This window comes from Octodon degus, unplaced genomic scaffold (genome assembly GCF_000260255.1).
Source record: "Octodon degus isolate 3935 unplaced genomic scaffold, OctDeg1.0 scaffold00122, whole genome shotgun sequence".
Taxonomy (NCBI): Eukaryota; Metazoa; Chordata; class Mammalia; order Rodentia; family Octodontidae; genus Octodon; species Octodon degus.
The window spans coordinates 3,279,817-3,306,960 of record NW_004524698.1 but is presented as its reverse complement, the minus strand read 5'-3'; the positions used below and the strand labels follow the sequence as shown (position 1 = coordinate 3,306,960).

The 27,144-nt window shown below is 40.3% G+C and overlaps 1 protein-coding gene across 3 annotated transcripts; it reads left to right on the top strand.

Moving 5' to 3' along the window:
* Positions 1–4,675: 4,675 nt before the first annotated feature.
* Positions 4,676–26,893, top strand: Slc25a30 (solute carrier family 25 member 30). 3 transcript variants are annotated; one of them, XM_023700189.1, is made up of 11 exons: positions 4,719–4,797; positions 7,093–7,317; positions 9,013–9,127; positions 10,560–10,707; positions 14,458–14,552; positions 16,854–16,951; positions 20,221–20,316; positions 21,008–21,132; positions 23,320–23,458; positions 24,711–24,791; positions 25,854–26,893. In XM_023700189.1, exons 3-11 carry the CDS (start codon positions 9,040–9,042, stop codon positions 25,893–25,895), a joined length of 912 nt encoding a protein of 303 aa, XP_023555957.1. In that variant the 5' UTR covers positions 4,719–4,797; positions 7,093–7,317; positions 9,013–9,039; the 3' UTR covers positions 25,896–26,893. The 3 variants fall into 3 exon arrangements, with proteins under 3 accessions (XP_023555956.1, XP_004640328.2, XP_023555957.1); XM_023700188.1 differs by lacking the exon at positions 7,093–7,317 and having other exon boundaries at positions 4,676–4,797; XM_004640271.2 differs by lacking the exon at positions 7,093–7,317 and having other exon boundaries at positions 4,680–4,797; positions 16,854–16,939.
* The last annotated feature ends 251 nt before the right edge of the window (positions 26,894–27,144 follow it).

The window sequence follows — 27,144 nt, the reverse complement described above, 5'->3', positions numbered from 1 at the left end:
ATGTGTTAAATGCATTTTTTATTTCCAGTACAGTATTGTCAACGTGAGTTTGGGAATATAACCCCATTTTAAGTTGAAGAGCATCTGTATTTCATAATGTTTGTTTAAATCAATTGTAGCATCTTCATTACATAGACTTTTACATATTACTAGAAAGGGCCAGCTAGATAGCTCAGTGGATTAAAGCAAGAACTTGGGACTTGCTTAGGCAGATGTAGGGACTGGGGTTTGATCCCCAGTGTGCTCTGCCAGCCTTGCCCCAGTGTGTGCTGAGATGGCAAATGAAGCTGGGTGTGGTGGCACAGGCTTGTAATCCCAGTGCTTGGGAGGCTGAAAATAGGAGAAACACTACAAATCCAATCTGTGTAGCCAGACCCTGTAGACCCTGTACTAAATGCATTTTAAAAAAGATAAATATTACTCATAGTTGAGCTGTATCATAATATACTATGATTATGTTTTCTTTCTTTCTTGGGGGATAGTGGACCGGGTCTTGCTATATAGTCCTGACTGGCTTTGAATTTACTATGTAACTTAGGCTGGCCTCAAACTCATGATACTCCTCCTGCCTCAACTTACTGAGTGCTGGGACTAGAAATGTGCACTACCATGCCTGCTTTTTCCTTTCCCTTTTCTCTTTTCTTTCTTTCTTTTTTCTTTTTTGTAATACTGGGAATTGAACCCCAGAGCCTTTCCCACTGAGCAATACCCTTTTTTTTTTTTTTTTTTTTTTTAAGAGACAGAGTCTAGCTAAGTGTGAGTCACCCAGGCTGGGCTCAAACTTCCCATCTTCCTGTGTGGTTTCCCGGAGTACAGGTATGTGCCACTACACTAGGATACATGTGATATGTATTTAGTTTACTTTCCCTTGGCAACTTAAAAATGCCTTCATTTAAAAAAATTTTTGGAGACTTAATTTTTTGGGTTCCTATTTCTAATTCATCCCCAAACTGCCCATCAGCAGTATCAAGCCTCCCCTCAATTTCTTCACAAACATCAGGTGAAGCACATGATTTTCTCTTTTCCCCCTTGGCACTGTGTTCTGGATCTTTCTGTAACCCTGCTCCAGGCTAGACTGGTTGCTGTTGTCTTGAGGTTTCTTGTCACTGTTATCATTAGGAGTCCTTTCCCTGCCTTCCTGTGCTGGTCCTTCTATTCCGTGGGTCCCAAGTCTTCTTGCTTTCAGTTTATTCTTTGCTTTGGGGGAAACATATCTTCCATTAGCTTTCTCTGAGGATGCACACACTCCATCTCTCTCCACCTAAACTTAAATTCAGCTACAAAATTTACAGCAGGACACAAACAAATTTTGTAAGAGAGTAGGATGGTGTGCCCAGGAATAAAAGTAGAAAAACTAAACTCCAATGGAAAGATTTAACCTGTCGTCCCTACTGATGTATCAAGTACATTCTTCTATATAAATGGTGCACATAGTAGTGTGGCTCCCATGTCCTGCACCAAGTCTTGATTCTCTTAAAGATAGTCTGTCTTGATATTTCCATTCCCCATTTACTCAGCTAATGTGCACTGGAAAATCTGTTGGTAGTTAAGGATTATATAACTTTAGAAAGGGTTGAGATTAAATATAGAAATGATGAGCTAAATAAAATTCATAGTACTAATATTTTTAGCTCTAGGCAGTAAGACAATCTCCATGGGTTTGTTATTTATTTGAAATGTAATAGCAAAGATAGGAATTATCCTCTTTAGAGAATCTGATATGTTACTCTGTGATTTTGATTTCAAATGTGCCATTGATATACTTGAACTTTTAAACAGAAAGTGTAAGGGGATTTGGCTATATATAAATTGTATTGATGATAATAAGAGAATTGTGTTGCAAATTGGAACTGCCAGCCTGCCAGGAGGTCTTCCTGGGGGGTCTAATGGTCACTCTGCTACGACTGATAGTTAGAAGACTAAGTTATTCCCCCTTCACCAAACATGCCCCCAAATGAGGATGCACTAGGGTATGCACAGTAGAGACCAAACTGGAAAACCGAAAGTGAATTTTCCTAAAGGCGAGCCTAGGGATTCTGAAAACCAGTAAAACATTTTCTGTAAAGGATCAGATTATCAATATGAGGCAGGCCAGGAGGCAAAATCCAGAACATTATATGGAGAGTTACATAATAACTTAAAATATGCCTATTAAAATACAAAAATTATCCTTAGTTCTAGGACTGTACAAAAATATCCAGAGAGACTTGGCCTGTGAACTATAGTTTGCTGACCCCTGAACACAAAAATTTAAAGGATGACTTATGATTCAGATATGGCTGAATGTCCCCCAGTGCATCATGTTGAAATTTAACCCCCTTTTCAAGGTGTTAAGGAGTGGACACTTAATTTATTATGGTGTTAAGAGGTGCGGCCTTCGGGTGTGATTAGGATTGATGATCATTATGGTGATGCTCCCATGATCACTTCATAAGAAAAGGAAGAGAGTAGGCAGAGAGTTCATGGACAAAAACCAAGATGCATGAGAAATACTTCAAAGAATCAACAACTGGGATCTCAGCTTTTTGAAAAGTTTCTGCACATCAAAATAAATCACCAACAGAGTAAAGAGAAAACCCATGAATTGGGAAAAAATTTTAGTTGACTGTCCCTCAGACAATGGACTCCTACCTAGAACAAATTAAATGGGCATCTGAGATGAATGAATACACATTTCTCAGATGAAATACAAATGGCAAATAAACATATGAAAAAATGTTCAACATCATTGGTCATTTCAGAAAATTAAAACAACACTGAGATTCCATCTCACCCCAGAAAGAATGGCTATCATCAAGAAGTTAACCAATAACAAATACTAGTGGGGCTGTGGGGAAAAAGGAACCCTTCTCCACTGTTCATGGGAGTGTAGAATGGTACAACCACTGTGGAAATCAGTGTGGAGATGCCTCAAAAAACTAGAATTAGAGGTCATACTTAACCCAGCTATTCCCCCTGCCCGATATTTTCCCAGAAAACTAAAAACATCATATCGCAATGATATATGTGCACCCATGTTTGTAACATCACAATTGGATAGCTAAATCTTGGAAAAAATACAAATGCCCATCAATTGAGGAATGGTCAAAAAATGTGGTTATTTTATACAATGGCATATTACTCAGCTATAAAAAATAAACTCGAGGCTTTTTAGGTAAATGGATGAAACTGGAGACCATACTTTGAAATAAATCAGACCTTCATGTGTAAACATCATATTGCCTCTTTAGTGTAAGCACCTGAAAGAGTAAATAAAATCTGAAAGCTACAATAGATACTGTAAAAGGAAAAGAAACTGTTCAAAGGAAAGGAACAACTGGGATGAGGGAAAAGAGAAAAGAAAGAAGGGAAAAAGAAATATATATACAGGACAGCTTAGATGATTGTAGTGCTGAATTTTGCTGGTCTATTGAAAGGAGTAGTTAATGCTTAATTTTTTCCTCTCTCCTTTTAATTTTTTAAATAATTTTTTGAAAAAATTTGCATGCTTATATCTGGTAATGCTAACAACTAATTTGAAGACAACAGTATGCAATATAACAACCATTGTTGAAGTTCTATCATTTTGTTTAGTAAAATTCTGTATTCTAATTTTTTTTTAACTGTTTTTAAAATTCTCTTTATAAAAGAAAATAGACACAGAGATGCATCTAGTCTCTTGCCATGCAGTGTCCTCTACTGCTTTGGGATCCTGCTAGCAAAAAGGTCATCCCTGTAGTTCTAGCCCTTTGTGTGTGAGGTCACCACTGTGGTGAGGTCAGTGGGCAAGACAGACCATTTGAAAAAGACCATCCTGGTCTTTTCCCTTCTGGCTCCCAAATTTTGTAGACATTAAATGTGCTAGTGTTTATTGGGTGTGGTTCATGCCAGGCGCTATGTTAAGGACTGGGAATACAGTAGTGCGCTGGACTGGATCCCTGCCCCGAGGAGCTTGCTGACTGCGTAGAGGGCCAGAAAGACGCTCATTCTATAGAAGTGCGGTTGTCCGCCTGATACGGCTATCTGCATGGATGAACACGGGAGGCACACACTTCACTTGCTGATGTACATAAAACATGCGTTTTTGTTTCTGGTCTTTCTATTCTCGTTCTTTCTTTTTCTCCCTCCCTGTCCCCCTCCTCCTGCCCAGGCTGCTCTCTAACTCATGGCTCAAGTCATTTCCCCACCTCAGCCTCCAAGTGTTGGAACTACAGGTGCATGTCATTGTGGCCAGCTAAACATGCATTCTTAACAAACCACAGGGAACCAAGAAAACTGCCCAAAGCAATATTTCCATAAAATAGTATTCCTCGTACTTCTGCTACCTTGATTTTTTTCTGGTACTGGGGATCAAACTCAGGACCTTGTGCTTAACTGCCAGATGCTTATGCCATTGAGCCAGCTCCCTCGCCCTGATAACATTCAAACTAAACAGCAAGGGTATAAAAAACAAGCGCAAGTGTACTTTCTTCCGACAGTCAAGATTCACGTGGGCACGGACAGCGACCCCTGAAAAGTCTCCTTTTCTATATATCGAGACTTCTTGAGGGTTCTCTCGCCGCCGAAGCCTAGATCCCCTTAGTACTCAGTCAGCTTCCGGAAACCTGCAAACCTGCTGCAGTGGGCGTGGCCTGGACGGGACTTTCAATAATGACCAATGGGAACCGACGTCGTGGGCGGAACCTTGAGCGGGGGCGGGGCTATGAGCTGGCTCTTGGGCCGCCCCCGCAGCCCCGCGGCCTTTTCTTCTCCAGAGTGGCGTTCCTGTCAGGCCCCGGCTGGTCCTGGGTCGGGGAAGGCGGAGGGCTGCCGCCGCAGGTGAGTGTCTGACCCGCGCCTTTTCCCAGTGTCCCGCTCTCCCGCAGGCGCCCCAACAGTTGGTGGGAGGTGTGGTTGGGGCCACGGAAAGTAGACCGAGCCGAGTGAGCGCGGGGTGACGGCGCTCCCGGTTTCGCTTTGATCCGTGCCGGCTCCGTGGGTCGCGAGGTTCCGGGCCTGGCCGCTAAGCCGGCTTCTGCTTCTGCCGGGGTCCGGCGGACTCTGGGAGGCGCTGTAACTGTCGCGATGCCTGTGCCGGTGTAGCTGGGGTGCACGCGCGAAGCTCCCCTGGGGTCTCAGCGTCTGTGCCGCCGCAGCTCGCTCTGGCTTGGGGGCATCGTTTCCTCCTCCACGAGTGGGCACTTTCAGACTGAGCAGCCCGGGCATCCCCCAGCCCCGCACGCCGGGTAGGCGCACGCTAGCTTTTTATTTGCTCACGGAACAAGCCAGGTCGGCTCATGTTTGCAAGAACCGATCGAATGAATTGGCTTTTCAAGTTGACGTAGCTCTGGGTTTTCACACTAGGTGTAATTTCATGTAAAGCAGTCACAATAATCAAAAGTATTGCTTCTGCGCAATAATAGCAAAACAATGTCGGAAGTGCCCTGCAGAGACTATTTGTGTAAGGAGAAAGTTGAAAGGCATAAATTTTGAGCATGGTTTTGCTGCTGTCAGCCTTCGTGACCATGAGATTCGTGACATGTTAATTCATATGAAATGAGATAGGATTTCCAAGATTCTTTTTAAAGGCTACGTTTCATAAATTTGTGCTGAGTTTATTTTTCATACTGCACCTTTATAGGAAACAGAGTTCATGAGAGGGCAATCCCAGCAGGGAACAAAGATTTATGAGAGCACATAAGTTTAGTGATTGGTTGAAGACTGCAAACTGAAAAAGGAAGCCAACTACAATTGAAGGAATTTATCAAGAATTTTGGAAAGCTTTCACAAGCATTAGCTGCAAGTGCTGTATTTAATTAGTTCTCTGTACAGCTCGACAAATAAGATCAGGTGAAAATAGATTGTTATGTTAAATATGTGACAGAGTATAGTAGAAAGGACGGGTTAACATGTCTTAAATATAGGGAGAATTTTTGGAATTCTCAATTTGTATAGACATTTATGTTAAAAAGCACGTTTGTTTATTGAAAATAATGTTATATGTCTTGCAGAAAAAATTTACATTTATTCTGTAAATATAGGAACCCCCATGTGTGTGTGTGTGACAGTATTGGGAACTGATTCTGGTGGCCTTGTACATTGCTAGGCAAGCAGTATACAACTGAGCTACAACTTCAGATCCCAGTATTTTTTAAAAAACAGCTTTAAAGATAGTGTTTAGGGACTGGGGAGATAGAAGCACTTGCCTGGCAAGCACAAGGGCCTGAGTTCAATCCCCAGTTTTGCCAAAAATAAAAAAATAAAAATAAAGATGGTGTTTGGCTACAAAGGAAAGATCATGCTGTCCTTGAGAGAAGTATTAGTTTGAATGCCCCATAGCTGTGACTAGGGAAAGTCACTTCTTTGAGATTGTGTTGCTCCAGTTGTGAAAGCTGGATGATGCTTATTTCATAGGGTTGTAAGGGCTAAGTGAAATCCTGCTGGGAAATGTACAGCAAAATCTATCATCAGGTATTCTGTTATTAGCATCATAGTCAATTGTGCAGCAAAAGAAGTGGTCACTGATTTTAGTCTGAGAGTGTGACCAAAGAGTAGGGTACAGTGGGCAGTGATCCAGTTGTTGCCTGCCCCTGTATTTCTGTAAAGTTGCAGTCTTTTCCCTTGATCTCTTGCTCAGAGGCGCCCTCCTGTTAGCTGCTAACAACCAGTCAGTCTGACTGTCCTGGCCTGTAAGTCTGGGCATTTTAACAGAGTTGAGATTTTTCTTTTTCAAAAAACTGACTGGAAGTTAGTGTGAGACTCCAAAGACAGCTAAAAGAAAAAAGAAAAAAAAAAAAAAAAGGTTAATTTACTGAACAGGGATTACAGCCCAAGATAACTGAAGCCCTGTCACAGCTTGCTGGCCCTTACAATGTAGTGGACACAGGCTCACATAATCTTAACTAGAACTTCCTCTTGACTGGATGTTTGTCTACCTCCTGAGGCTTCCTGATTCTTGTGTAAGTCAGACCCGTCTTCTACTCTGAAAACATTAACTTGGGAAGGCCCAGTTATTGTAACTGCTGAGGGATCTACCATTTTGTAGGAAAGGAAAACAAGAGCCAAAAAGTTGTTCTTAACTTTTTTAGTAGGAACTCTTAAGCACTGTAATTAAATAGAAAATATTTTTTATAGTGTGCCCAGGAATGCTGCTGCAGGAGTGAACAGCCTTTGGTGGGAGAGGAGTTTAATTGTGGCGGTACACCTGGAAGCGAGTGAGCGTGTGATCCCGCCCCATGTGATTGAAAAGGGCGAGGAGGTGACTGTGCAGTTGGTGCAGTTTGAGCATTTGCATGGTTCATCCAGACCGGTTGGGTTTTAATCTAAGTAACTACAAACTTAATACCACAACTGACAGAGGTAAGGGGCTAAAAATATTGATATAGAACTAGAAAATTAATGGGATGGAAAGAGATTATATGGAAGTAGAGTTAAATTTTTAAATTAAAGATTGATTATGCTAGGTGTGGTGGTGCATACCTGTAATCCTGGTACTTGGGAGACTGAGGCGGGAGGGTTGTTATGAGTTGGAGGTCAGGCTACATAATAAGATCCTTTCTTAAAAAAACAAAAAACAAATAAATAAACAAAAAATCACTTATAATATTATTTCCATAAACTTTTGCTGACATTTTGGAGGCTATCTTGTGTGGGTATGGGTGTGTATGTCTACATGGTACATACATATTCATTGTTTTAAAAATGAATATTTTTTTGTTTGTTTTGATACTGGGAATTGAACTCAGGACCTTATGCTTTCTATGCAGATGCTGCACCACTGAGCTAGCATCCTCTGGGCTCCGTATATTTCCTCATAGCTTAAGCCAGCTCCTCGGGCTTCTTGAGAGCTGGCATTCTGGGCAGTGGTGACTGTGATAGGCTTCTGGGAAACATAGACTTGGGAAATTCCTAAACACAGGCAAAATAAAAACATTGTGCATATTTTTTTCCAGAAATTACTATAATAAATTAGTTATTTTATGTTTTTTTTAATTTTGGTACTAGGACCTTGTACTTGCTAGGCAGGTACTGCACTGCTGAAACATAAACCTGGCCCAGAAATTTTATTTTAAACTGACAATATTATGGACTTTATATATATATATATAAAACTGTATTATATATAGAAAACTGTATTAATTTATGTTTGTGTTAATGGCACAAGGCCAGATCTACTAATCAGATTACATACACTGTGGAACACACACATCGTGAAGGGGAAGGCTCATCTGTGGCATGTGGTATATCACACTGAGGGAGGACTGGCAAGGGGAAAATTAGAAGACAGCATATATCGGGTGTCTTTAACCTTCTTCTTCTTTTTTTTTTTTTTTTTTTTTTTGGTGGAATCAGGGATTGAACTCAGGCCCTTGAGCTTGCCAGGGAAGCGCTTATTCTACTGAGCCATCTCCAAGCTAGGTATTTTATTTCTCTTAGTGAATAAAAGCATGTGCACTACCCATAATTGGTTGTGCTAGCTATTTTGATGATGACTTTTGGTGAGCATACCTGCATTTATGGTTCATAGGAGCTTCCCTGAGGAGCTACGTGGCTCTGACTAGGGTCAGCTTATTTCCTGCATGCTAAGCCACCTTCCAGTTGGTGACCTGACGTGGCTAAGAGAAGAGAGCTGACAGTTTTCAGAGTGTAAACTAGAAATAGATTGTGGTAATTGGAAGTCATGGTCACCTTACTTCGATGCTGCAGGTTTGAAGTGTTTTTCTGCTCCAGTGTATCTGATGCCTCTCCTTAGGGACTCACTAAAACAGTGGTGGATGAATAGCAAATATTTATGTCCGGAAGAAGAAAGATCTAAGATAAAACTATTAGAAAATACCTATTGCCACACTACTGAACGCACACGCACAGAACAGTGTCAGCCCAGCACAAGGCTTCTTGAGGCCTGAGTGAGAAAATTAAGGGCACTTAGGTTGAGCATTGCTGTGGGAGGCTTCAGTGACAGCCCCTAATGGCACTCTAAAAACCAGAGAGTTCACAGAAGAGGCATCCTGTGTGACAAATCATAACTTTGAATAATCTTCTTCTTGTGTCCAGGAGAAAGCTGTTAGAGATGATGCTTGTATGAGTCCAAGGAGCAGTAACAAAATGACAGCTCTCAACTGGAAGCCCTTTGTCTATGGTGGGCTGGCCTCCATCACAGCCGAATGTGGTAAGCAGCCCAGGGCACTGAAGTTTGGTTTAAAACTTGGTAAGGCTTCCATTTGGTATTTGATATGAATGTTGTTCAAGAGTAGATTGTTATAAAACAGTCCCAGAATTCAGAAATGCCATCTTTTGGTATGTTTTTAAAAACAGGATAGTCATTTGGGCTGCTTACTAGCGGCTCTGAGTACAAGGGAGAGGCTGCCGAGCCTGTTGATCAAATAAAAGTTACGAGTTCTATTTGGACTACATCTGTCCCTGTTTTCCTTGTCCTTTTCTCTACTTTGCCACTATTAACTGTTTGGTTGTAAAGAGGTTTGAAAGGCTCAAGCGTCTTCGCTGAGCCAGATTATATTGCCTGTACTTAGTAAATGACTTTCTAATTTTGTATATTGTCCATATTCTTTTGGTGTCTTGACCCTGTTTATTCTCACATCATTCGTTCAATATACATTGATGGGGCAACTTCTGAGCGCCCATGCTGGCTGGATATTTTGTTTGCTCAGTTGCATTCCATGGCCAGTTAGCCGCTCACCTCCTGGCTTGCGTTCTCTGTGCTGGTGGGAATGAATTGATAAATTTCAGTGAATGATTCTCTCCCTGAATAATTAACTTTGATTCAAGAATCAAAGTTACTATTTGAGAATCAGCACATATTGATGTCTGGGTTAGGCACTTTATTAAACATCTCTACCTGCATTATCAAATTTAATTTTAGACTATAAATCACTCCTTCCTAAGTGAGAAATTCTTTTAGAAACTGAACTGGCTTCTCTTTGGTTTCATTAAAATTTAGTCTTCATATACATATAGAATAGTAACTGGTTTTTAAATGAATTTCCAATTTAGGTAAATCTTTTTACCTATTTTCTATAGCAGTGCAGCCTCCTTAAATCCTTTATAGAGTAAGATGATGTATACATAAAAATGTAAAGGAAGAAAAATATTTATGATTTTTGCTTTTGTTCATCTTTTTGCCCTTTCTTTTTTTTTTTTTTTTTTTAGCAGAATATGTTTATTGAGAGAAAGAAATCAGGTGTCCCGAGAGGACAGGAGGGGGGGCCCGAGCGGGTAGTTCCTCCCCCTGGAAGTTGCCTCTTACAGGGACTTTTATAGAGGAAAACCATGCAGTGAGGCGGGTCTAAGGTGGGGAAGAAGACATGGGAACTGCTTAGTTGGGCATGAGGTGGGACAAAACTATGGTCAACCAATGAGATTACAAGCACCATTGCTTAGGTAAAATTGATTAAATCCAGTATCAAATAGGAAAGCGAGTTGCCCTTTCATTTTTTAATAGGAAAAAGATTGCACAGTTCTTGCCAATTCTTAATGTTTATTTTACATTATAGTTTGAATGCTTCCTTAGTAATGTGTCATTTTATATATTTTTTGAGTTGATTTTTATTAAGTTAAGTACTTCTTTTTAAAAAAATTTTAAGGCACATTTCCAATTGATTTAACCAAGACGCGGCTCCAGATACAAGGCCAGAGGAATGATGCAAACTTTAAAGAAGTCAGGTATCGAGGAATGTTGCACGCTTTAGTAAGGATAGGCAGAGAAGAAGGACTGAAGGCGCTGTATTCAGGGTGAGTGACCTTTTTGTATTTGTATTTCACTGTTGACTCAGAAGAATAGACTTAATCCTAAATTGAAAAGAGTGATTGTCGCAATAGATATTTATTCCAACTCTTTTCTAAATATGTATTTTACGTAGCATATTATTTTAATGATACTGCTTTTACTTATATAAGCACAGACAATAATACAAAAACTGTTGGTTTAAAACACCCTGTTTTTCAATACTCACTTTTTTGAAAGATAGTTTTTGTTTTAACTATTCAGAATTATGGAAGGTTCCTGCTGTAATGAAAGCAATGTAGTAAAGACAGAAGTGGCATTGAAGTCAGCATTTAAAGGAGAGGATTTAATGTGTTCCATAAGGCTCTGGGTGGGAGAGTAATAAAGTAGACAGACTTCACTAGATGGTTTAAATGAAGAGCCAAGGGAAAGTAAAGGTCAAGGGAAAAAAATGGAGGGTAGATGAGAAAATAGCAAGATAAGAAATGGCTACCAACCATACAGGCCTGGAGGCAAGGGCAGGATAGTGTTGCCAGGCACCAAGGATAGTGTTGCCAGGCGCCAAGCGAGCCAGAGCCTCTAAGCAAAGGACAATAGTTGTCAAGGGATGCCTTAGTAATGCTCAGAGAGGAGGAAGAAGCTTTGTCTTTTTCTTCTCTTCCTTCTCTTTTCCTACTGGTTCAATCCCCTGGAAGTCAGCTGGCAAGGAAGCTTAGGTTATATAGTACATAACCTCAGCATCATAGGGGACAAAGAAAGGATCTCAGAGAACAAGCATCTCAGAGAACAAAGGACCAGCAGCATTAACTATCCTTAAGGAATTGACAGTGGGAATTGTAGATGTGGAAATGGTAGAGAGAGAACATCAGTCCCAGACTGTAGGGAAAAGAGTTGGTTGTTTTTAGGAAAGCTTGGACTAAGAGGCACTGGATCAGACCTTGAAGAATGGAGAAAAGCTAGCCAGGTGAAATTAGAGGGGCATGGTGTTCATACAGGGCCAGGAGTATGTGCTGAGAGTGTGGCACGTTCAGGGAACTGCAAGTAGTTCAGCACATGGAGCCACCAATCCTAAAGGTTTTTGTTTTCTTTTTGTTGTTGTTTTTGTTTTGAGATAGGGTTTCATTATACAGTTCAAGCTGGCCTTGAACTCACTTTGTAGCCCAGGCTGGCCACAAACTCACAGCAATCCTCCTGCCCCAGCCTCCTTGGTGCTGGGATTATAATCGTGTGCCACCATGCTTGGCAAGGTTTTGTTTTCTTTCTTTCTTTTGCTTTTTTTCAGTCTTGAAATGCTTTTGGAAATAATGTTTTATCATCTTTTTTTCTTTTTTTAGAGACAGGGTCTTGCTATGTGGTCCAGGCTGGTCTCCATCTTGTGGTGATCTTCCTGCCTTAGCTTCCCAAGTGCTGGGATTCCAAAGGTTTTTGTTTCTCAGTTGAGCCAATATATCATTGATTGATTGATTGATTGAGACAGCATCTATCTCTCTATTACCTAGCCTGGTCTTGAGCTTCTTGACTCAAGCAGTCCTCATTCCTCGTTCTCCTGACTAGTGAAATTATGTTTGTGCCTTCATGGTTGGATGACAAATATTTTATTTTTTAAAACATTTATTTATTAAACCAGTATTTTATTTTTTTTCTGTATTTTAGGGAAGGGTCTACAGGTTGTTCAGGGTTTCACTACTAGATTGGACTCGTGATTTTCCTGTTTTATAACCTCCCAAGTGCTGGGATAACAGGCGCATGCGCACGCCACTATAGCCAGTCTCAATTGCTGTTTCAGTGCACCCCGCGAGCGGGGCCGGCACGGCAAACCTGGGGATCGAACTCCTGGCCCCTGTGCCTGCTTGCAGGCGCTTTAATCTGCTGAGCTATTTGGCTGGCCCTGAACTAGTATTTTGATAATGAGAAAATTACATATAAAATTCTGGGATACCATGTTCTCAAGCAAAATCAACATTGTACCCACATTCATTCATTTATGTTAGTGATGGAGTTAAGTATGCTTTCTCTGCTTTGTCAAACCTCTGCCACATAGAATGTTTGTGTGCAGTTGGACAGAACCTGCTTCTTTCACTCACATCTGCTTGTATCTGCAAGCATTTGAGTTTGCTGTGCTTGTTACAGACTGAAGCCACTAAAAGTTGTTTCCTTTTTTTTATATGTTTTTGGTGTGTAATATATTGGGGATTTTAAGTAGGAGGACTGACAAGATCAGATTTTTATTTAAAAGTTGCCTGGTTGCGATGGGGAAGAAGAGTTGATAGGTAGCTCTAGATGCAGAGCTATCATGTTGGAAGCAGAAGAGACGAGAATGTGGGCTGGGCTTTTATTTTGGGGTGTGGAGAGGAAGAAGGCAGACTAGAAAACTGTTTAAGATGTAGGGCAGTACAATTGTGAAATCTCTTACGAGATCACCATCTGGGTATAGTGAGGAAGGAGGAAACAGGGCTGATGGACTTCTGGTTTTGACCAGAGTAGAGCTGGAGGTTCTATTCGCTGGTTTAGGAAATGGAAAGTGATATTTCATTTTCTGGGAGGAGAAAGAGAATTATTTCAACATGTGACATTTGACCTGGGGATATATGTAGGTCATCTAAATTGAGAACATAGGAAATTGGTACTGTGTCTTCGCATCAGTGTTAGAAATAAAGATTTAGGGCCCTGGGAGGTAGCTCAGATAAGTGCTTGCCTGGCAAGTGCAGGGTCCTGAGTTGAATCCCCGGTACTGAAAAAAAAAAAAAAAAGAAAAGAAAACAAAGACTTAGGAGTCATCAGTGTTATATGCTAGTTGAAGCCATGATTGTATATGATGAGCCCAGGTGGTGGCTGGGTAGAGTGAGGAGAGAAGGTAGGGCAGAACTTTGAAGATCCTTAGAGACACAGCTAGGATGTTTAGGGAAGAGAAGTAGGAGAGGGTGCTGCTACCACCTGTCAGGGAGAAGAGAGCTGCCAGATGGCTGTGGGTGGCTAGGAGCAAACATGACAGAGGTTGTACAACCACTACCCGAAAAACATCATTTAGTTTAGCAATAAAATTGCCACTTGGTCACCTTGAGGAAGGGGGAGTTGAGGGAGAGGGTAGAGAGTTTTCAGATTGTAATTGTAGAGGCAGGTGGGAGGTACAGAAAGAGAGCTGCGGGTATAAATCGTGTGGGGTGGTTATTGGTGTGAAGGATTATTGAGGGGGTGACTTGTAGGATGCAGGAAAGGTGGTTTGTTTTCCTAATTCTGCCTTGAACTTATTTCAGTATTACAATGGCAAAGCTTCTAGGGAGAGGAAATAACTTGAATATGGTAGGTCCCCAAGAAGTTAGTAGATGAATTCCATAGCAGGAGAATTACAGGTGCTTACAGTGTGCCTTGCTTGGGCTAGTTTTCCCAGCTACTGAGACAGGAAAGCCTTTGCATTTTAATGTAAGTAAGCATTAAAAAAATTAAGATGTTATGTACTTGTGTTCTGTCTTCCCATGGTGAATATAATCATTACATGCTACAAATGTACTATTAAAAATAAAAATTAAAGAAAATGTGGATGGGCAAATGGATTCTGTTCATTTACATTTTCACTGAGCATAAATGAGGCTAATCTCCCACTTAGTGAACTAATAATTGGCACAAATTTCACTAAACTTACTTGTATTTTTGTTGAGTTTTGAATATGGTTTTAGTGCAGTTTGATTGGTCTTGCGTATGGGTCTCGTGGACTTCAAGTTTCTTAGGTTGTTTTGTCCCCTTGCATTCTGGACCAACAGGATTGCCCCTGCAATGCTGCGCCAGGCTTCCTATGGCACCATCAAGATTGGCACTTACCAAAGCCTGAAGCGGTTGTTCGTTGAGCGCCCTGAAGGTGAATTGTCAGTCTGTTTTCTGCTTGGGGATTTTAGTATTGAGCAGAAAACAATGTAGATTTAGATGCATTTCACTAATTTTTCCATAGAAAATTCCCTTCTTAGGTGGATTTCATTAAAAATAGATAGGCTATAAGTTTTACTCAAACTAGGGTGCGCCTTAGTAATTATTTCTTTTTTTTTTTATTGTTTTTTTTTAAAAGAACTTTATTTGTGTGTGTGTGTGTGTGTGTGTGTGTGTGTGTGTGTGTCCAGCTCAGCCCACCAGGGGGCGGGGCTGGCTGGCATGTGGTGCTGGGGGATTGAACCGAGGTCCCTGTGCTTTGCTAAGCTTGTTCCAAGTAGGTGCTTTAGACCACTGAGCCATCTCACCAGCCCTAGTAATTATTTCTGAACACATTTTCTTACTCATCATCATTTTTACTTTAGGAAATACAAATGAAAAAATATATTTTTTAATGTATTTAGTACAGGGTCTACAGGGTCTCACTACACAAATTGGACTCATAGTGATCCTCCTGTTTTCAGCCTCCCAAGCCCTGGGCTTGCAGGCTTGTGACACTACGCCCAGTCTCAGTTGCCATCTCAGCACGTCCCGGGGGCGGGCCAGCATGGCAAGCCAGGGATGGAATCCCAGTCCCTGCATCTGCCTAAGCAAGCACTTTAGTCTCCTGAGCTATCTGCCTGGCCCAAAAATATTTATTTATTGTAATTAGATATAGCACATTGGACAGCCTTACTGAGAATATTGGGGATACAGTGACCTTACCCTGTTGGTCTTTTAATTCAAGAGATTTAGGAGCAAATTTTCTTTAGCTTACATGTGACTTTACTATAGTTAAGGAGAAATCTGAGTGAGAAATCTAAATGAATTTTGTGTAGGCATCAGCTGAATTGAAAAGAGTATCACATACAATGTGCCATCGCTACAAACATTTTAATTAATTGCTCTCATCTCAAGATGCCTGGACTAGGGGCAGCCAGATAGCTCAGCAGACTAAAGCACCTGCTTAGGCAGATGCAGGGACCAGGATTCAATCCCTGGCCTGCTGTGCTGGCCCCGCCCCCGTAGCACACTGAGATGGTGACTGAGACTGGGAGTGGTGGCACGCATGTGTAATCCCAGCACTTGGGAGGCTGAAAACAGAAGGAGGATCACTGCGAGTCTGATTTGTGTAGTGACACCCTGTAGACTCTGTACTAAATATATATATTTTAAAAAGCCCTGACTAGAGGGTATATTGTTGCCATTTAACCCAATCTAAAGTTATATGAATTATCACCTATATTTTTAGGAAAGCATTGAATATATTTCTTACAGTGAAGACTCAGCATCTTATTACTCTGTGGCCATTTGGTCCTGTGACTTTGTTTTAATCCATAAAATTGTCCATCTCTCCCACCCAATGGGCCAAGCACCAGTCACTATTACATGAACTTTGAAAGATGCTTCAAACATACTTCATTATATTTCAAACTAAATGCATTATGCCTTAAAAACTTTCTATGGTAAATAAATCTCCATCTTTTCTCATAGTGGTTTAGATCTTTTTAATTTTCCTAACAGATGCACTTCATCTTAATTATAATGACCTAATTTGCACACAAAACTTAATTGGTAGATTATTATTCATGTTGCAGGATGATTCATATTTATTTTTTGCTAAGCAAAACCCCATTAGCCAACGAAAAATTTTACTAAGCAAAACCCCATTAGCCAACAGAATTCCTTTGTTGTTGTTGTTGTTGTTGTTGTTGGTGGTGGTGGTGGTGGTGGTGGAACTGGGGATTGAACTCAGGCCTTTGAGCTTGCCAGGCAAGTGCTTATTCTACTGAGCTATTTCCCCAGCCCCCAGAATTCCCTTTAAAACTTAATTTTTTGTTTGTTTGGTTGATTTTTTTTGAGATAGGGTCTCACTGTATAGCCCAGAATAGCCCAGGCTATTCTGAACTCATGTAAATCCTCTTGCATCATACTCTTAAATGTTGGGGTTAGAGGTGTGCACCATATCTGGAAAAATTGCTTGATTTATAAAGAATAAATTAAAACCAAGTTGGTGATGTGTACCTGTGATCACAGCACTTAGGAGGCTGAGGCAGAAGGATTGCTGTAAGTTTGGAGCTAGCCTGGGCTACATAGTGAGTTTGAGGCCAGCCTGAACTTCATAGTGAGATCCTGTATGGGGAAAAAAAAAAAAAAAAAATTAAATAACACATAAATAAGTAACACTAATTTAATGTTTTGCGTTACAGGAAGAACACTCTCTATATTAAGAGTAAAATAATATGTGTATTTACAGATGAAACCCTGCTGATCAATGTCATATGTGGGATTCTCTCTGGAGTCATATCCTCAGCCATTGCTAATCCAACTGATGTTTTGAAAGTAAGCTTAGAGGCACATTTCATTTTTTCTTACTGGGAACACTATTCAGACAATGAAAATCTGTGAATCTAACATATGCCATATATGTGTGAATCTGTTTATAATTGAAGTGTCATGTACAGTCTTAGCTTTTAAGTGTTTACTAAATTGATTTTCTACTGATCAGATAAGCTTGAAAGTGGAAGTCATTTTGGGTTTAAAGAATTTCGATGAATGGGCAGAAAAGAATTTAGGCTTAGGTGCATTTCATTTACTTTTTTCATAGAAAATCTCCCTTGTTCTTTTGCTCATTTAAAGTACATGGGGGAGGGCTGGTGAGATGGCTCAGTGGTCTAAAGCACCTACTTAGAACAAGCTTAGCAAAACACAGGGACTGCGGTTCAATCCCCCAGCACCACATACCAGCCAGCCCCGCCCCCTGGTGGGCTGAGCTGGCCACACACACACACACACACACACACACAAATAAATAAAAATTAAAAAAAAAAAAAAGCAAAGGTCTTACTAGCTTCAAATGTTTATAAAAAAATAAAGTACATGGGGGAAAAAATAAAATATAAAGTACATGGGAGTGGGGATAGCTCAGCAGCATAAGTTCCTGCCTCGCAAGTATAAGGTCCCAAGTTTGATCCCTGGTACCAAAAAAAAAAGAAGTACATGGGCTTCAAGTTTTATACAACTCTAGGTTGTTTATTCATCTTTATTTCTGAACATATTTAATTTTAAGAAATACAAATGAAAATATTTACTTTCTGTAATTAAATAAAATATGTAACTTTACTGAAAATACTAGGGATCCAGCCTCCTTGACTCTGTTTTGTCGTAAGGCAGAAATTCTACAAAAGTTACTTTCTAGGGCCAGGGAGATAGCTCAATAGAATAAACGCTTGCCTGGCAATTGTAGGGTCCTGAGTTCAATCCCCCGTATCGCAAGAAATAAATAAATAAATAATAAAATAAAATAAAGAAGCTTTAATTTTAGGACCGGCCAAATAGCTCAGTGGATTAAAGTGCCTGCAAGCAGGCCTGGGTGCCAGAGTTCATCCTTGGGCCTGCTGGGCCGGGCCTGCTGGGCCTGCCCCGCCTCCACCCCTGTGGCATGCTGAGACAGCAATTGAGACTGGACGTGGTGGTGTGCCCATGTAATCCCAGCTCTTGGGAGGCCATAAACAGGCAGATCACTAGGAGTCTGATCTAGTAGTGAGACCCTGAACACCCTGTAGACCCTTCCCTAAAATAAAATAAATAAATAAATAAATGCAATTATAAAGGGGGCTGGGGAGATGGCTCAGTAGAATAAGCACTTGCCTGGCAAGTGCATGGCCCTGAGTTCAACCCTGTTTCCGCCAAAAATAAATAAATAAATAAATAAATAAATAAATAAATAAATAAATAAATGAATGTTACTTTCTGCAGCCTCCCAGGATATTCCCTCCCCCTCTTCATTGTTTAATGTATGTTTTGTGCTCCTGCCTGTTCTGTGTGCTTGGTATCCCAGTGAGTAAGAAGAGGACCCTGCCCTCAGGGAGCCTTCGGTCTAGTAGGGGATTCTGACAAACATCAAAACTGCATTTGACATGTGGGTACACTGTAGTTATACCATAGTACAGGAAAGGTATAGTATGTCTGAAGGGAAGTATAGGTATTTTTGCTATATGTTTACCTTACATAAGGATAAGAGAAATATATCCATTCCTTTATTCACTTCTTAGACACCTCTCAGGGCTTGTGCAAAGGCAGTTCCCGTATTTTGGGTTCTTTTTGCCTTGTTTGTGTGTCAGTAACAGTTTCTTTTAGAACTTAGTGGTAGGATATTTGCTCCTTAAATGTAAGATACCAGTATTTGCATATAAGAAATCCCTTTTCATTCTTACTGCAAAGAGCTACATCAGACGTTTTATTTGTGGTGGAATCTTGGTCATGTGGAGCCATGGCCTTTGTTAAGTTCATTAATAAGTTCAAGAGTAACAGAGTGTAATGGCATCATGTGGCCATCATGTGGTTGGCTCGCCTGCATACTTTTTGGTTCAGCAGGTTGGCACTAGTGGCTTGGAACAATTTAAGACCTATGCTTGCCTGTGTTTAGTGCAGCCAACTCCTCTGGATAACTCTTGGTTATATTAGATCTTTAGAAATAGCGTCACCTTCTGTCTTTTCTACTTGGAATACAGTGAAATAAGGGGTTGTCTATCCGTCCCAAAAGATTTTTATTTTTGCAAATCATTTATTTATTTACTTACTTATTTATACACAGGGTCTTGCTACGTAGCTCAAACTCATAGTGATCTTCCTATCTCAGCCTCTCCAGCAGTGGGATTATAGGCGTGTACCACCACACCCAGTTCTGGGGCTGGAACAGCATGTGGCATCAGAGCTTGAACGCAGGTCCTTGAGCTTGCCAGGCAGGTGCTTAGACTGCCAAGCTATCGCCCCAGCTCTCAAAAGACTTTTATTTATTTATTTTTTTTAAATATTTATTTATTTATTTTTACTGTGTGTGTGTGTGTGTGTGTGTGTGTGTGTGTGTGTGGCCAGCTCAGCCCACCAGGGGGCGGGGCTGGCTGGCATGTGGTGCTGGGGGATTGAACCGCAGTCCCTGTGCTTTGCTAAGCTTGTTTCAAGTAGGTGCTTTAGACCACTGAGCCATCGCTCCAGCCCTCAAAAGACTTTTAAAAGTATTACATTTTTTGGGAGAAACTAAAGAGAATGACATGAAAGTAGAAAGAGGACTAGTTAAAAGGGACTAAGAACAGAGCAATGAGGGGAGTAGGTTAGAGGAGGCAGGGAGGGAGATACCATCAAAGCATCTTATTTGCACGTGAAAGTGTCACAGAGATCCATTATATTTTTCACTTATATAGTCTGAGCTAACAATTGTAGTAAAGGAAAAACAGTGTTCTCACTTAATTTTTAAAAAATAATTTTAGAAGGACCAGGGAGATAGCTCAGTGGAACAAGTGCTTGCCTGGCAAGTGCAGGGTCCTGAGTTCAATGCCTGGTACAAAAAAAAAAAAAAAAAAAAATTTAGAGACCTCATGAAATACTGTCTTCAGGTGTCTCTGCGTTCTCCCAGGTGCTTTTCAGAGATTCCAGAGTTCCTAAGAACCAGTCCTTATACCTTTTAGTCTACTGAGGACTTGTTAAAGTAGTAGCATCCTTGTAACTTTATATGGCATGTAGGTTACTAAGCAGTACAAGGAATGATTTTCAGAGCTATTCCATGGTGGTGGGGGTGGGGAAGGGGCTTTCCTTCTCATATTTGTCTTTAAAATAATCTCTAGATACGAATGCAAGCGCAAAACAGCACCATTCAAGGAGGAATGATAGGCAACTTCATTAACATTTACCAGCAGGAAGGGACGAGAGGACTCTGGAAGGTAAGACTGAAGAGCAGATGCTGCTGACTTCTTTCCTTTTTAATTTTAAAATGTGTTTATTCTATTTTCATCACTTTACTTTAATGTAACTGATATAATTGAGTAAAGGAGTGCGACAATTTCTTTTTCCCTTTATCTGTAAAATGGGAATATGAGGAATAATCATGACTTTAAAGCACCTTTTGAATAATTTATGTATGAGAAGTCTTGTGAAGGTTGAACACTTTAAAAATTTTGTTTCAATCCTTATGGAGGAAGTTTCCAGATTCTACTTCCATTGGATGACTGATCCATATGCCTACATGGCACATAAGTAAAGTCTAGGTTATTAGGCAAGTGCTGGTGTGCAGACTGTTTCCTAGAATTTTAATGACTTGTCAGTTCATGGAATAGACCCTAAATATTACCCAGCATAAACCCTCAGATGACACAGAAGACTCTTAAGAGGCAGCTTGTCCTGGCCAGCTTCAGGCCAAGGTCGCGTTGTTAGTGCCAGAGTCAGAATTAGACCTCAGGGCTTTGGCATTCTGTTAGTGTGTGTGCTATCGAAGTGAGCACAGCTTTTGCACTCTTGCCTTTCACATTTCTGCCTATCAGTAAGAATGTATAAAATTTGCTTGTAGCTTGTGGAGAATCTCTGCATTCTAAAGAAAACTATCTGAACCATGTTATTGTTTATATTATTATGCAGGGGGTATCCCTTACAGCTCAGAGAGCTGCGATTGTTGTTGGTGTGGAGCTTCCGGTCTATGACATCACCAAGAAGCACCTGATTATCTCAGGCCTGATGGGAGACACTGTATATACCCACTTCCTGTATGTTTATGGATTTTTTTTTAAATTGGTATTTTAGATATGCATGAGTTTAGGATAGAAATGTGGTATAAACTTAAAGAAATTTTAGATAAATTTTATCATAAGGTATTATATTTTAATACTTGAAAAATTGTAACAGAAGTGAAGATGGATAAAACTCTTACCCCTTCACATGGGTAACTATTGTTGAGTTTGGTATATATCTACGTGTATACAGTATGTCCACAAAAGTACCACATGTACATAAATAAGATTATTCTTTAATACTTCCTTAATTACTTTTTATGTGCTTTTGTTTTCTCAGTGCTGAGGATTCAGCCTAGGGCATTGAGCATGTAGGGCAAGCACTACAGCTGAACTATGCTTCCAGGCCCTCTTATTTGCTTTTTAAAATTCAGAAATATATGTCAGGTATGGTGGCACACATATGTTATCACAAGTAATTGGGAGGCTGAGGCAGGAGGATCGACATGAGTTTGAGGCCAGCTTAGGCTGCATACTGAAACCCTATCTCAAGATCATACCAAACTGAACCGAAAAAGCCCCCCAATTTATTCTAATTTTGGACTTTATTTTGGTACCAAGGATTGAACTCAGGACCATGTGTTTACCAGGCAGGCACTTATGCTGCTGAGCTATATCCCTAGCTCCACAATATGTTCTAAATGTTTCTCCATACCAGTACTTACAGGCTTACTTTGTTTTAGTAATTTTAGAGTATCTCACTGTCTGAACATATCATAGGTCATTTAATTCACTGGGGCTGATTCTTCCCTGACTGGGCCACGTGGCAAAGTGTGGAGACTATTTTGATTGTCACTACAAGAGGAGCACTGTGTAATCTAGTGGGTAGAGGCTGCAGTTGCAGCTAGCCATTTTAAGGTGTACAGGAGAGTCTCCCTAAACAGAATCATCTACCTGGTCCAAAATGTAAATAGTGCTGAGGCTGAGAAATCTTCTCTGAGTTAATGTACACTGTTAAAAGAAAAACCTTGAGCCAGTTAAACTTAACAGAGTTATTTAAACAGAAAAAGTCAATGAACCAGGTAGCACTTGTGATTAGAAGTCAGGAAAGCTCCGTCCCATGGTGTGTGTAAGCAATATTTATAGTCAGATGCATGAAGTGACATATATGATGGTTCAGCTCAGGGTCTTTTAACTTTACAGTGGTATGAGTGTGTACCTGTACAACCATACAACCATTCTGTTTTTTGCTTTCAGTACAGTAGTCAATACCTTATAAGAGGGGCCGGGGAAATGGCTCAGTAGAATAAGCGCTTGCCTGGCCAGCACAAGGGCCTGAGTTCAAAACCTGGGTTCCAACAACAAAAAAAACCCAAAAAACAAGAAAACACCTTATAAGAGGTATTAGGTCCTATTATAAAATAGGCTTTATGTTAGATTATTTTTCTCAACTGTAAATTAATTTAAGTGATCTGTGCATACTTAATATAGGCTAGACTAAGCTTTGATACTATGATGATTAAGTATATTAAATATATTTTCTATTTATGATGTTTTCTACCTTGGTTGGGTTTCTTGGGACATAAGCATATGTCATAAATTGAGAGCATCTGTATAGAGATAGCCTGATTGACGCCCTTCTGCATTTGCTTCATCTGGATGTGTTTCGACAACTATCTGCCTCTGAGCAGCTGAATGTTTAGCAAACACTTGTCTGCGTCTCGTTACAGGAGTGCACTCTCACTTTAGACTGTTGGTGCAGGTTATAGTTATATATAGATACAGTTTTAGGTAAACATAATTCAATTTAACAGTGTCTATGTCTGTGATAGTCTTTTAAGATTGAAAGTCTAGTAGAACCTGAGACCCCCCCCAGTGGGCAGTTACAGTGAGGACATGGTTGACTTGTGGGAACAATATAAGTTACTGTGATATCTTCCTTATGTAAATAGGTGGAATGGATTATCCTCGTAGGATGTTTCTTCCTTTGACTTAAAGTATTCTTAGCTGTAGCTGGAATTTACAAGCCAGTATAAATCATTGCTGGTGATTTATTTAAGAAGCTTGTCTGACTCTCTACATCAACCTTATTCTTGATACATTTCATGCTATTCTATCTTATTTAAACATAGTTTTGGGAGGAGATTGTTTCCTGCCTTTGATAGTAGCAGTTATGGCTGAGTGGTGATTGATATATATATATTTTTTAATGATTTCACCCAGCTCAAGCTTCACCTGTGGTCTAGTGGGGGCCCTGGCCTCAAACCCTGTTGATGTTGTGAGGACCCGTATGATGAATCAGAGAGTCGTTCGGGGTGGCAGCTGCTCTGGCTACACAGGGACCCTGGATTGCTTGTTACAGGTGAGAACAAATGTCTGTGCAGGGTTATGAAAGATATATCTATATATAAATTTAAGAAATAACTAAATTAAAACTATGATGACTCAAGAAGCTGAGGCAAGATTACTGTGAGTTTGAGGCAAGTCTGGGTTATATAGTGAGGTCCTGACTCAAAAAAACAAAATTTCAAAAGCTGAGATGCTTGATGGTTTATGTATCATACCATTTTAGACACACTGGGGTTAACCTTTTTAAAGTTCCTTCTTTTCTACTCTACTCATGTCATTTTTTTTATAATTAGTATGTATTAATTGTACAGATTGGGATTAACTCTTTTATTCTTTGTTTGACTTTTTGAGATAGGATCTTTCTGCGTATTCCAAGGTGACCTTGAAGTCATGGCTGGCTTTGAACTCACAGCAGTCTTCCTGCCTCAGCCTTTCAAGTACTGGCATTGTAGGCATGAAAAGGGTTAACTTTTATGTATATAAAATCTAGATGCATATTTAGAGATGAAAGTTAATTTTCTGTATACCTCACTCTGCTGTGAAGGGTAATAAAATAATATCATTTTCTGTCATCATAGAACTGTCTTCTTCCAAAATATACCTTTCCCTGTTGGGTCAAATTCTCAGTGTCTGAGTAACTGGGCCTAATATTCATCAGTACCTGAAGGTTTTCAACTGTCTTCCCAGCTAGATTTTCAGCAAAAAAGACTAGGGATGACTTCCCTGGTTCCCATTCTGCAGCAAGAGGCTGGCCTGTTACACTTCAAGATTTTTTTTTTTTGTTTGTTTGTTTTGTGGAACTGGGGATTGAACTCAGACCCTTGTGCTTGCCAGGGAAGCACTTATTCTACTGAGCCATCTCCCTGGCCCCACTTCAAGTATTGTTTTGATGAAATGAAGATAGTTTCATTTTATTCACCCAACAACTTAAGAAATAGGAGTGCCCTGAATGATATCTTTATTACTGTCGCTTGCTTACTTCCCTCCCCTCTTCTCCCCTCTGCTCCCCTCGAGTCTTCCTCTCCTCTGGCCTCTCCCTTTCCTCTTCCTTCCTGTCCCCCTCCACTTTTGGTTCTTTTGAGACAGGGACTTACTGTGTAGTTCAGCCTGGTCATGAACTCACTATGCAGTCCACGCCAATACTCCCAGTCCTGTTATACTCTCAGCCCCAGAATTTAGTTTTTAAGAAAAATAGATCAGCTGACAACCTAATACATTTGACACATTAAGAAGTTGTAATTTAATTCTTTTTTTCTTCTTAACAGACATGGAAGAATGAAGGTTTCTTTGCTCTCTATAAAGGATTTTGGCCAAATTGGTTGAGGCTTGGTCCTTGGAATATCATCGTATCCTTTTCTGTTGCAATAGATCTAAAAAAAGATGTAGCTAAAGAATATTATTTGTATAAGCTATCAGAATATTAATTGCTGCCTTATATTCTTCTTTTTTTTTTTTTTTTTTTTTTTTGTGGAACCGGGGATTGAACTCAGGATCCTGCACTTGCCAGCCAATTGCTTAGTCTACTGAACTATCTCCCCAGCCCTGTCCTATATTCTTAATGTTTGAGTTCCTCTGATTCTAAGAAATAACTGTTCAATATCTATTTTAGGAAATATAAAGTCTGTTCTAGATACTGTGGATCTTAATGATAATGTAGTAAAAGATAATATATCAATAAAATTTTAGATTAGATCTACTCTAGAAGTTGAGGGTATTTATGATTTCAGAGAAAGAGACAGAAACAAAGGCAAGGATTGGTTTTACATCTCTAGATGCCTTGCAGAAGAATATGGTTGGTGACAGTGTCCAAGAATACTTATTGTAGAGATTGGTGATAAACAAGAATTAGCTCTGGAATTGTTTGGCTTATCTGTATTTTTTGTTTGCGCTGGGGAGATAGCTCAATGACTTCAGTGCCTGCCTGGCAAGCACAAGATCTTGAGTTTGATCCCCAGTACTAAAAAACAAAAAAGTGTTTTTTCTTTTATGTCAAAGTAGGAGACAGGAGAGATTTGACAGACATGAAAAGGAAGGATTAAGAAATAGTAATGCTGTTTTTTTGCCAGCCTCTTATTTCTCTGTCTGCCCCTCCTCCCAAGGAAGGCTGCATGAGGAGCTTCCAGACTCTTTGTTCCACAGAAGTGGATTGTTCTAGAGTCTTTGCAGCACAGCAGAGTCACAAGAGCTAATAAGTATGAGCTGAGGCGAGGGGATGTGCAGCCTGAGCTGTGACCTTCCTGATCGAGCAGGGCCAGCTTCCAGGGAGGGCCTGGGGAGGTTAAACATGGCGTGGTTCATGCTTCATCATGTCCATATTGGTTAGCAGCTGTGCTAATTTTAGGTCTGCTTTTATTTATTGGAGTTGGTAAGACAGTGTTTTATTTGGCAGCCTTAACCCATAATTACAGTTTTTTGTGACATATGAACAGCTGAAGAGATTGGATTTGTGACGAGTAAAGGCTGCATGAGGCACCCTCTGAAAACGCTAACTTCTGCAACAGTAGAGCTTTCGGCATTTCTCTCTGCTTTTCACTGCTCAGTTCATCACAGATTCTGGGATGGGAGCAACAGATGAAGATCGAGATTAGTTCAGATTGCTGTGTGTTGGCATTAGATGCCTTTCATAGTGTTTGATGGCCTAAACTTTGGCACACCAACACTGGTCCTTACCATTGAAGTGCCCTTTGACATCCAAGATAATATATGAAATGCATGTTTTTTACTAAAGAAAATCAGGAATGTGTACCGTTTTCTTCTGGGAGAGTAGCCCCTGATGCCTCCCAGCTCCCAGCTGCAAGTATCAGACTGCCCTGAAAAGTTCCTGGAAACTATGCGTGGGAGCCTCTGTGAGGGTGTCACTGTTCCAGAACAGCTGGGAGCTTTGGCTTCCTGTCAGCTGAGGACATTTGTTCATGGAGACTTGGACTTTTTTTAAGCCCAGGTATAGACAGTGCAGGGAATAAATCCTTTCACTGCTTTATAGTTTCCTTTTTTGTCAGGATCTCTCACTTATAGTAAGTGATTTTAAGCCTCTGAAATGTTGACCTTTGTGAGGAATTGTTACAATGTGTTAATGCCTAAGTTAATGGTAGTGTAATGTGTTGACTTCAAAGGTTACACTGACTTGATGGAGATGTTTTCAAGCAGCTTGGCTTCTGTTTTAGGTAATATTAGTAATTACGAGTTTTAGCAAAGTTTATCGTTTCTGATTTTAAAATGGGGATAATTACTGTAAGGATTAAATGAAGAAAAAATAGGCAGAGCTGGACATGGTGGTACATGTCTATAATTTATTGACTTAGTTGAAACTTCGTAGTGAATTGAAGAGTTGGATTTCCCAGATTTCTAACTTTTAGTTTATGTTGTATCTTAATGTTTTCTGTTTTGGACACCCTAGTTTGGTAGAAAATACTTGCTTTTTTTTTTTGTCTTTTTGAGACAGGGTCTCACTATATAGCTCAGGCTGGCCCTGAGCTCACTTCGTAGCCTAGGCTGGTCTTGAACTCGCAGCAATCATCCTGCCTCAGCCTCCCTAGTGCTGGGATTACAGGCGTGCACCATTACTGCGTCTGGCCCTGTTTTTTGAGACAGGCTCTCACTGTATAATTCAGACTGGCTTTGAATTCAACGTGTAGCCCAGGCTGGCCTCAAACTCAAGCCAGTCCTCCTCGCTCAGCCTCCCAAGTGCTGGGATTACAG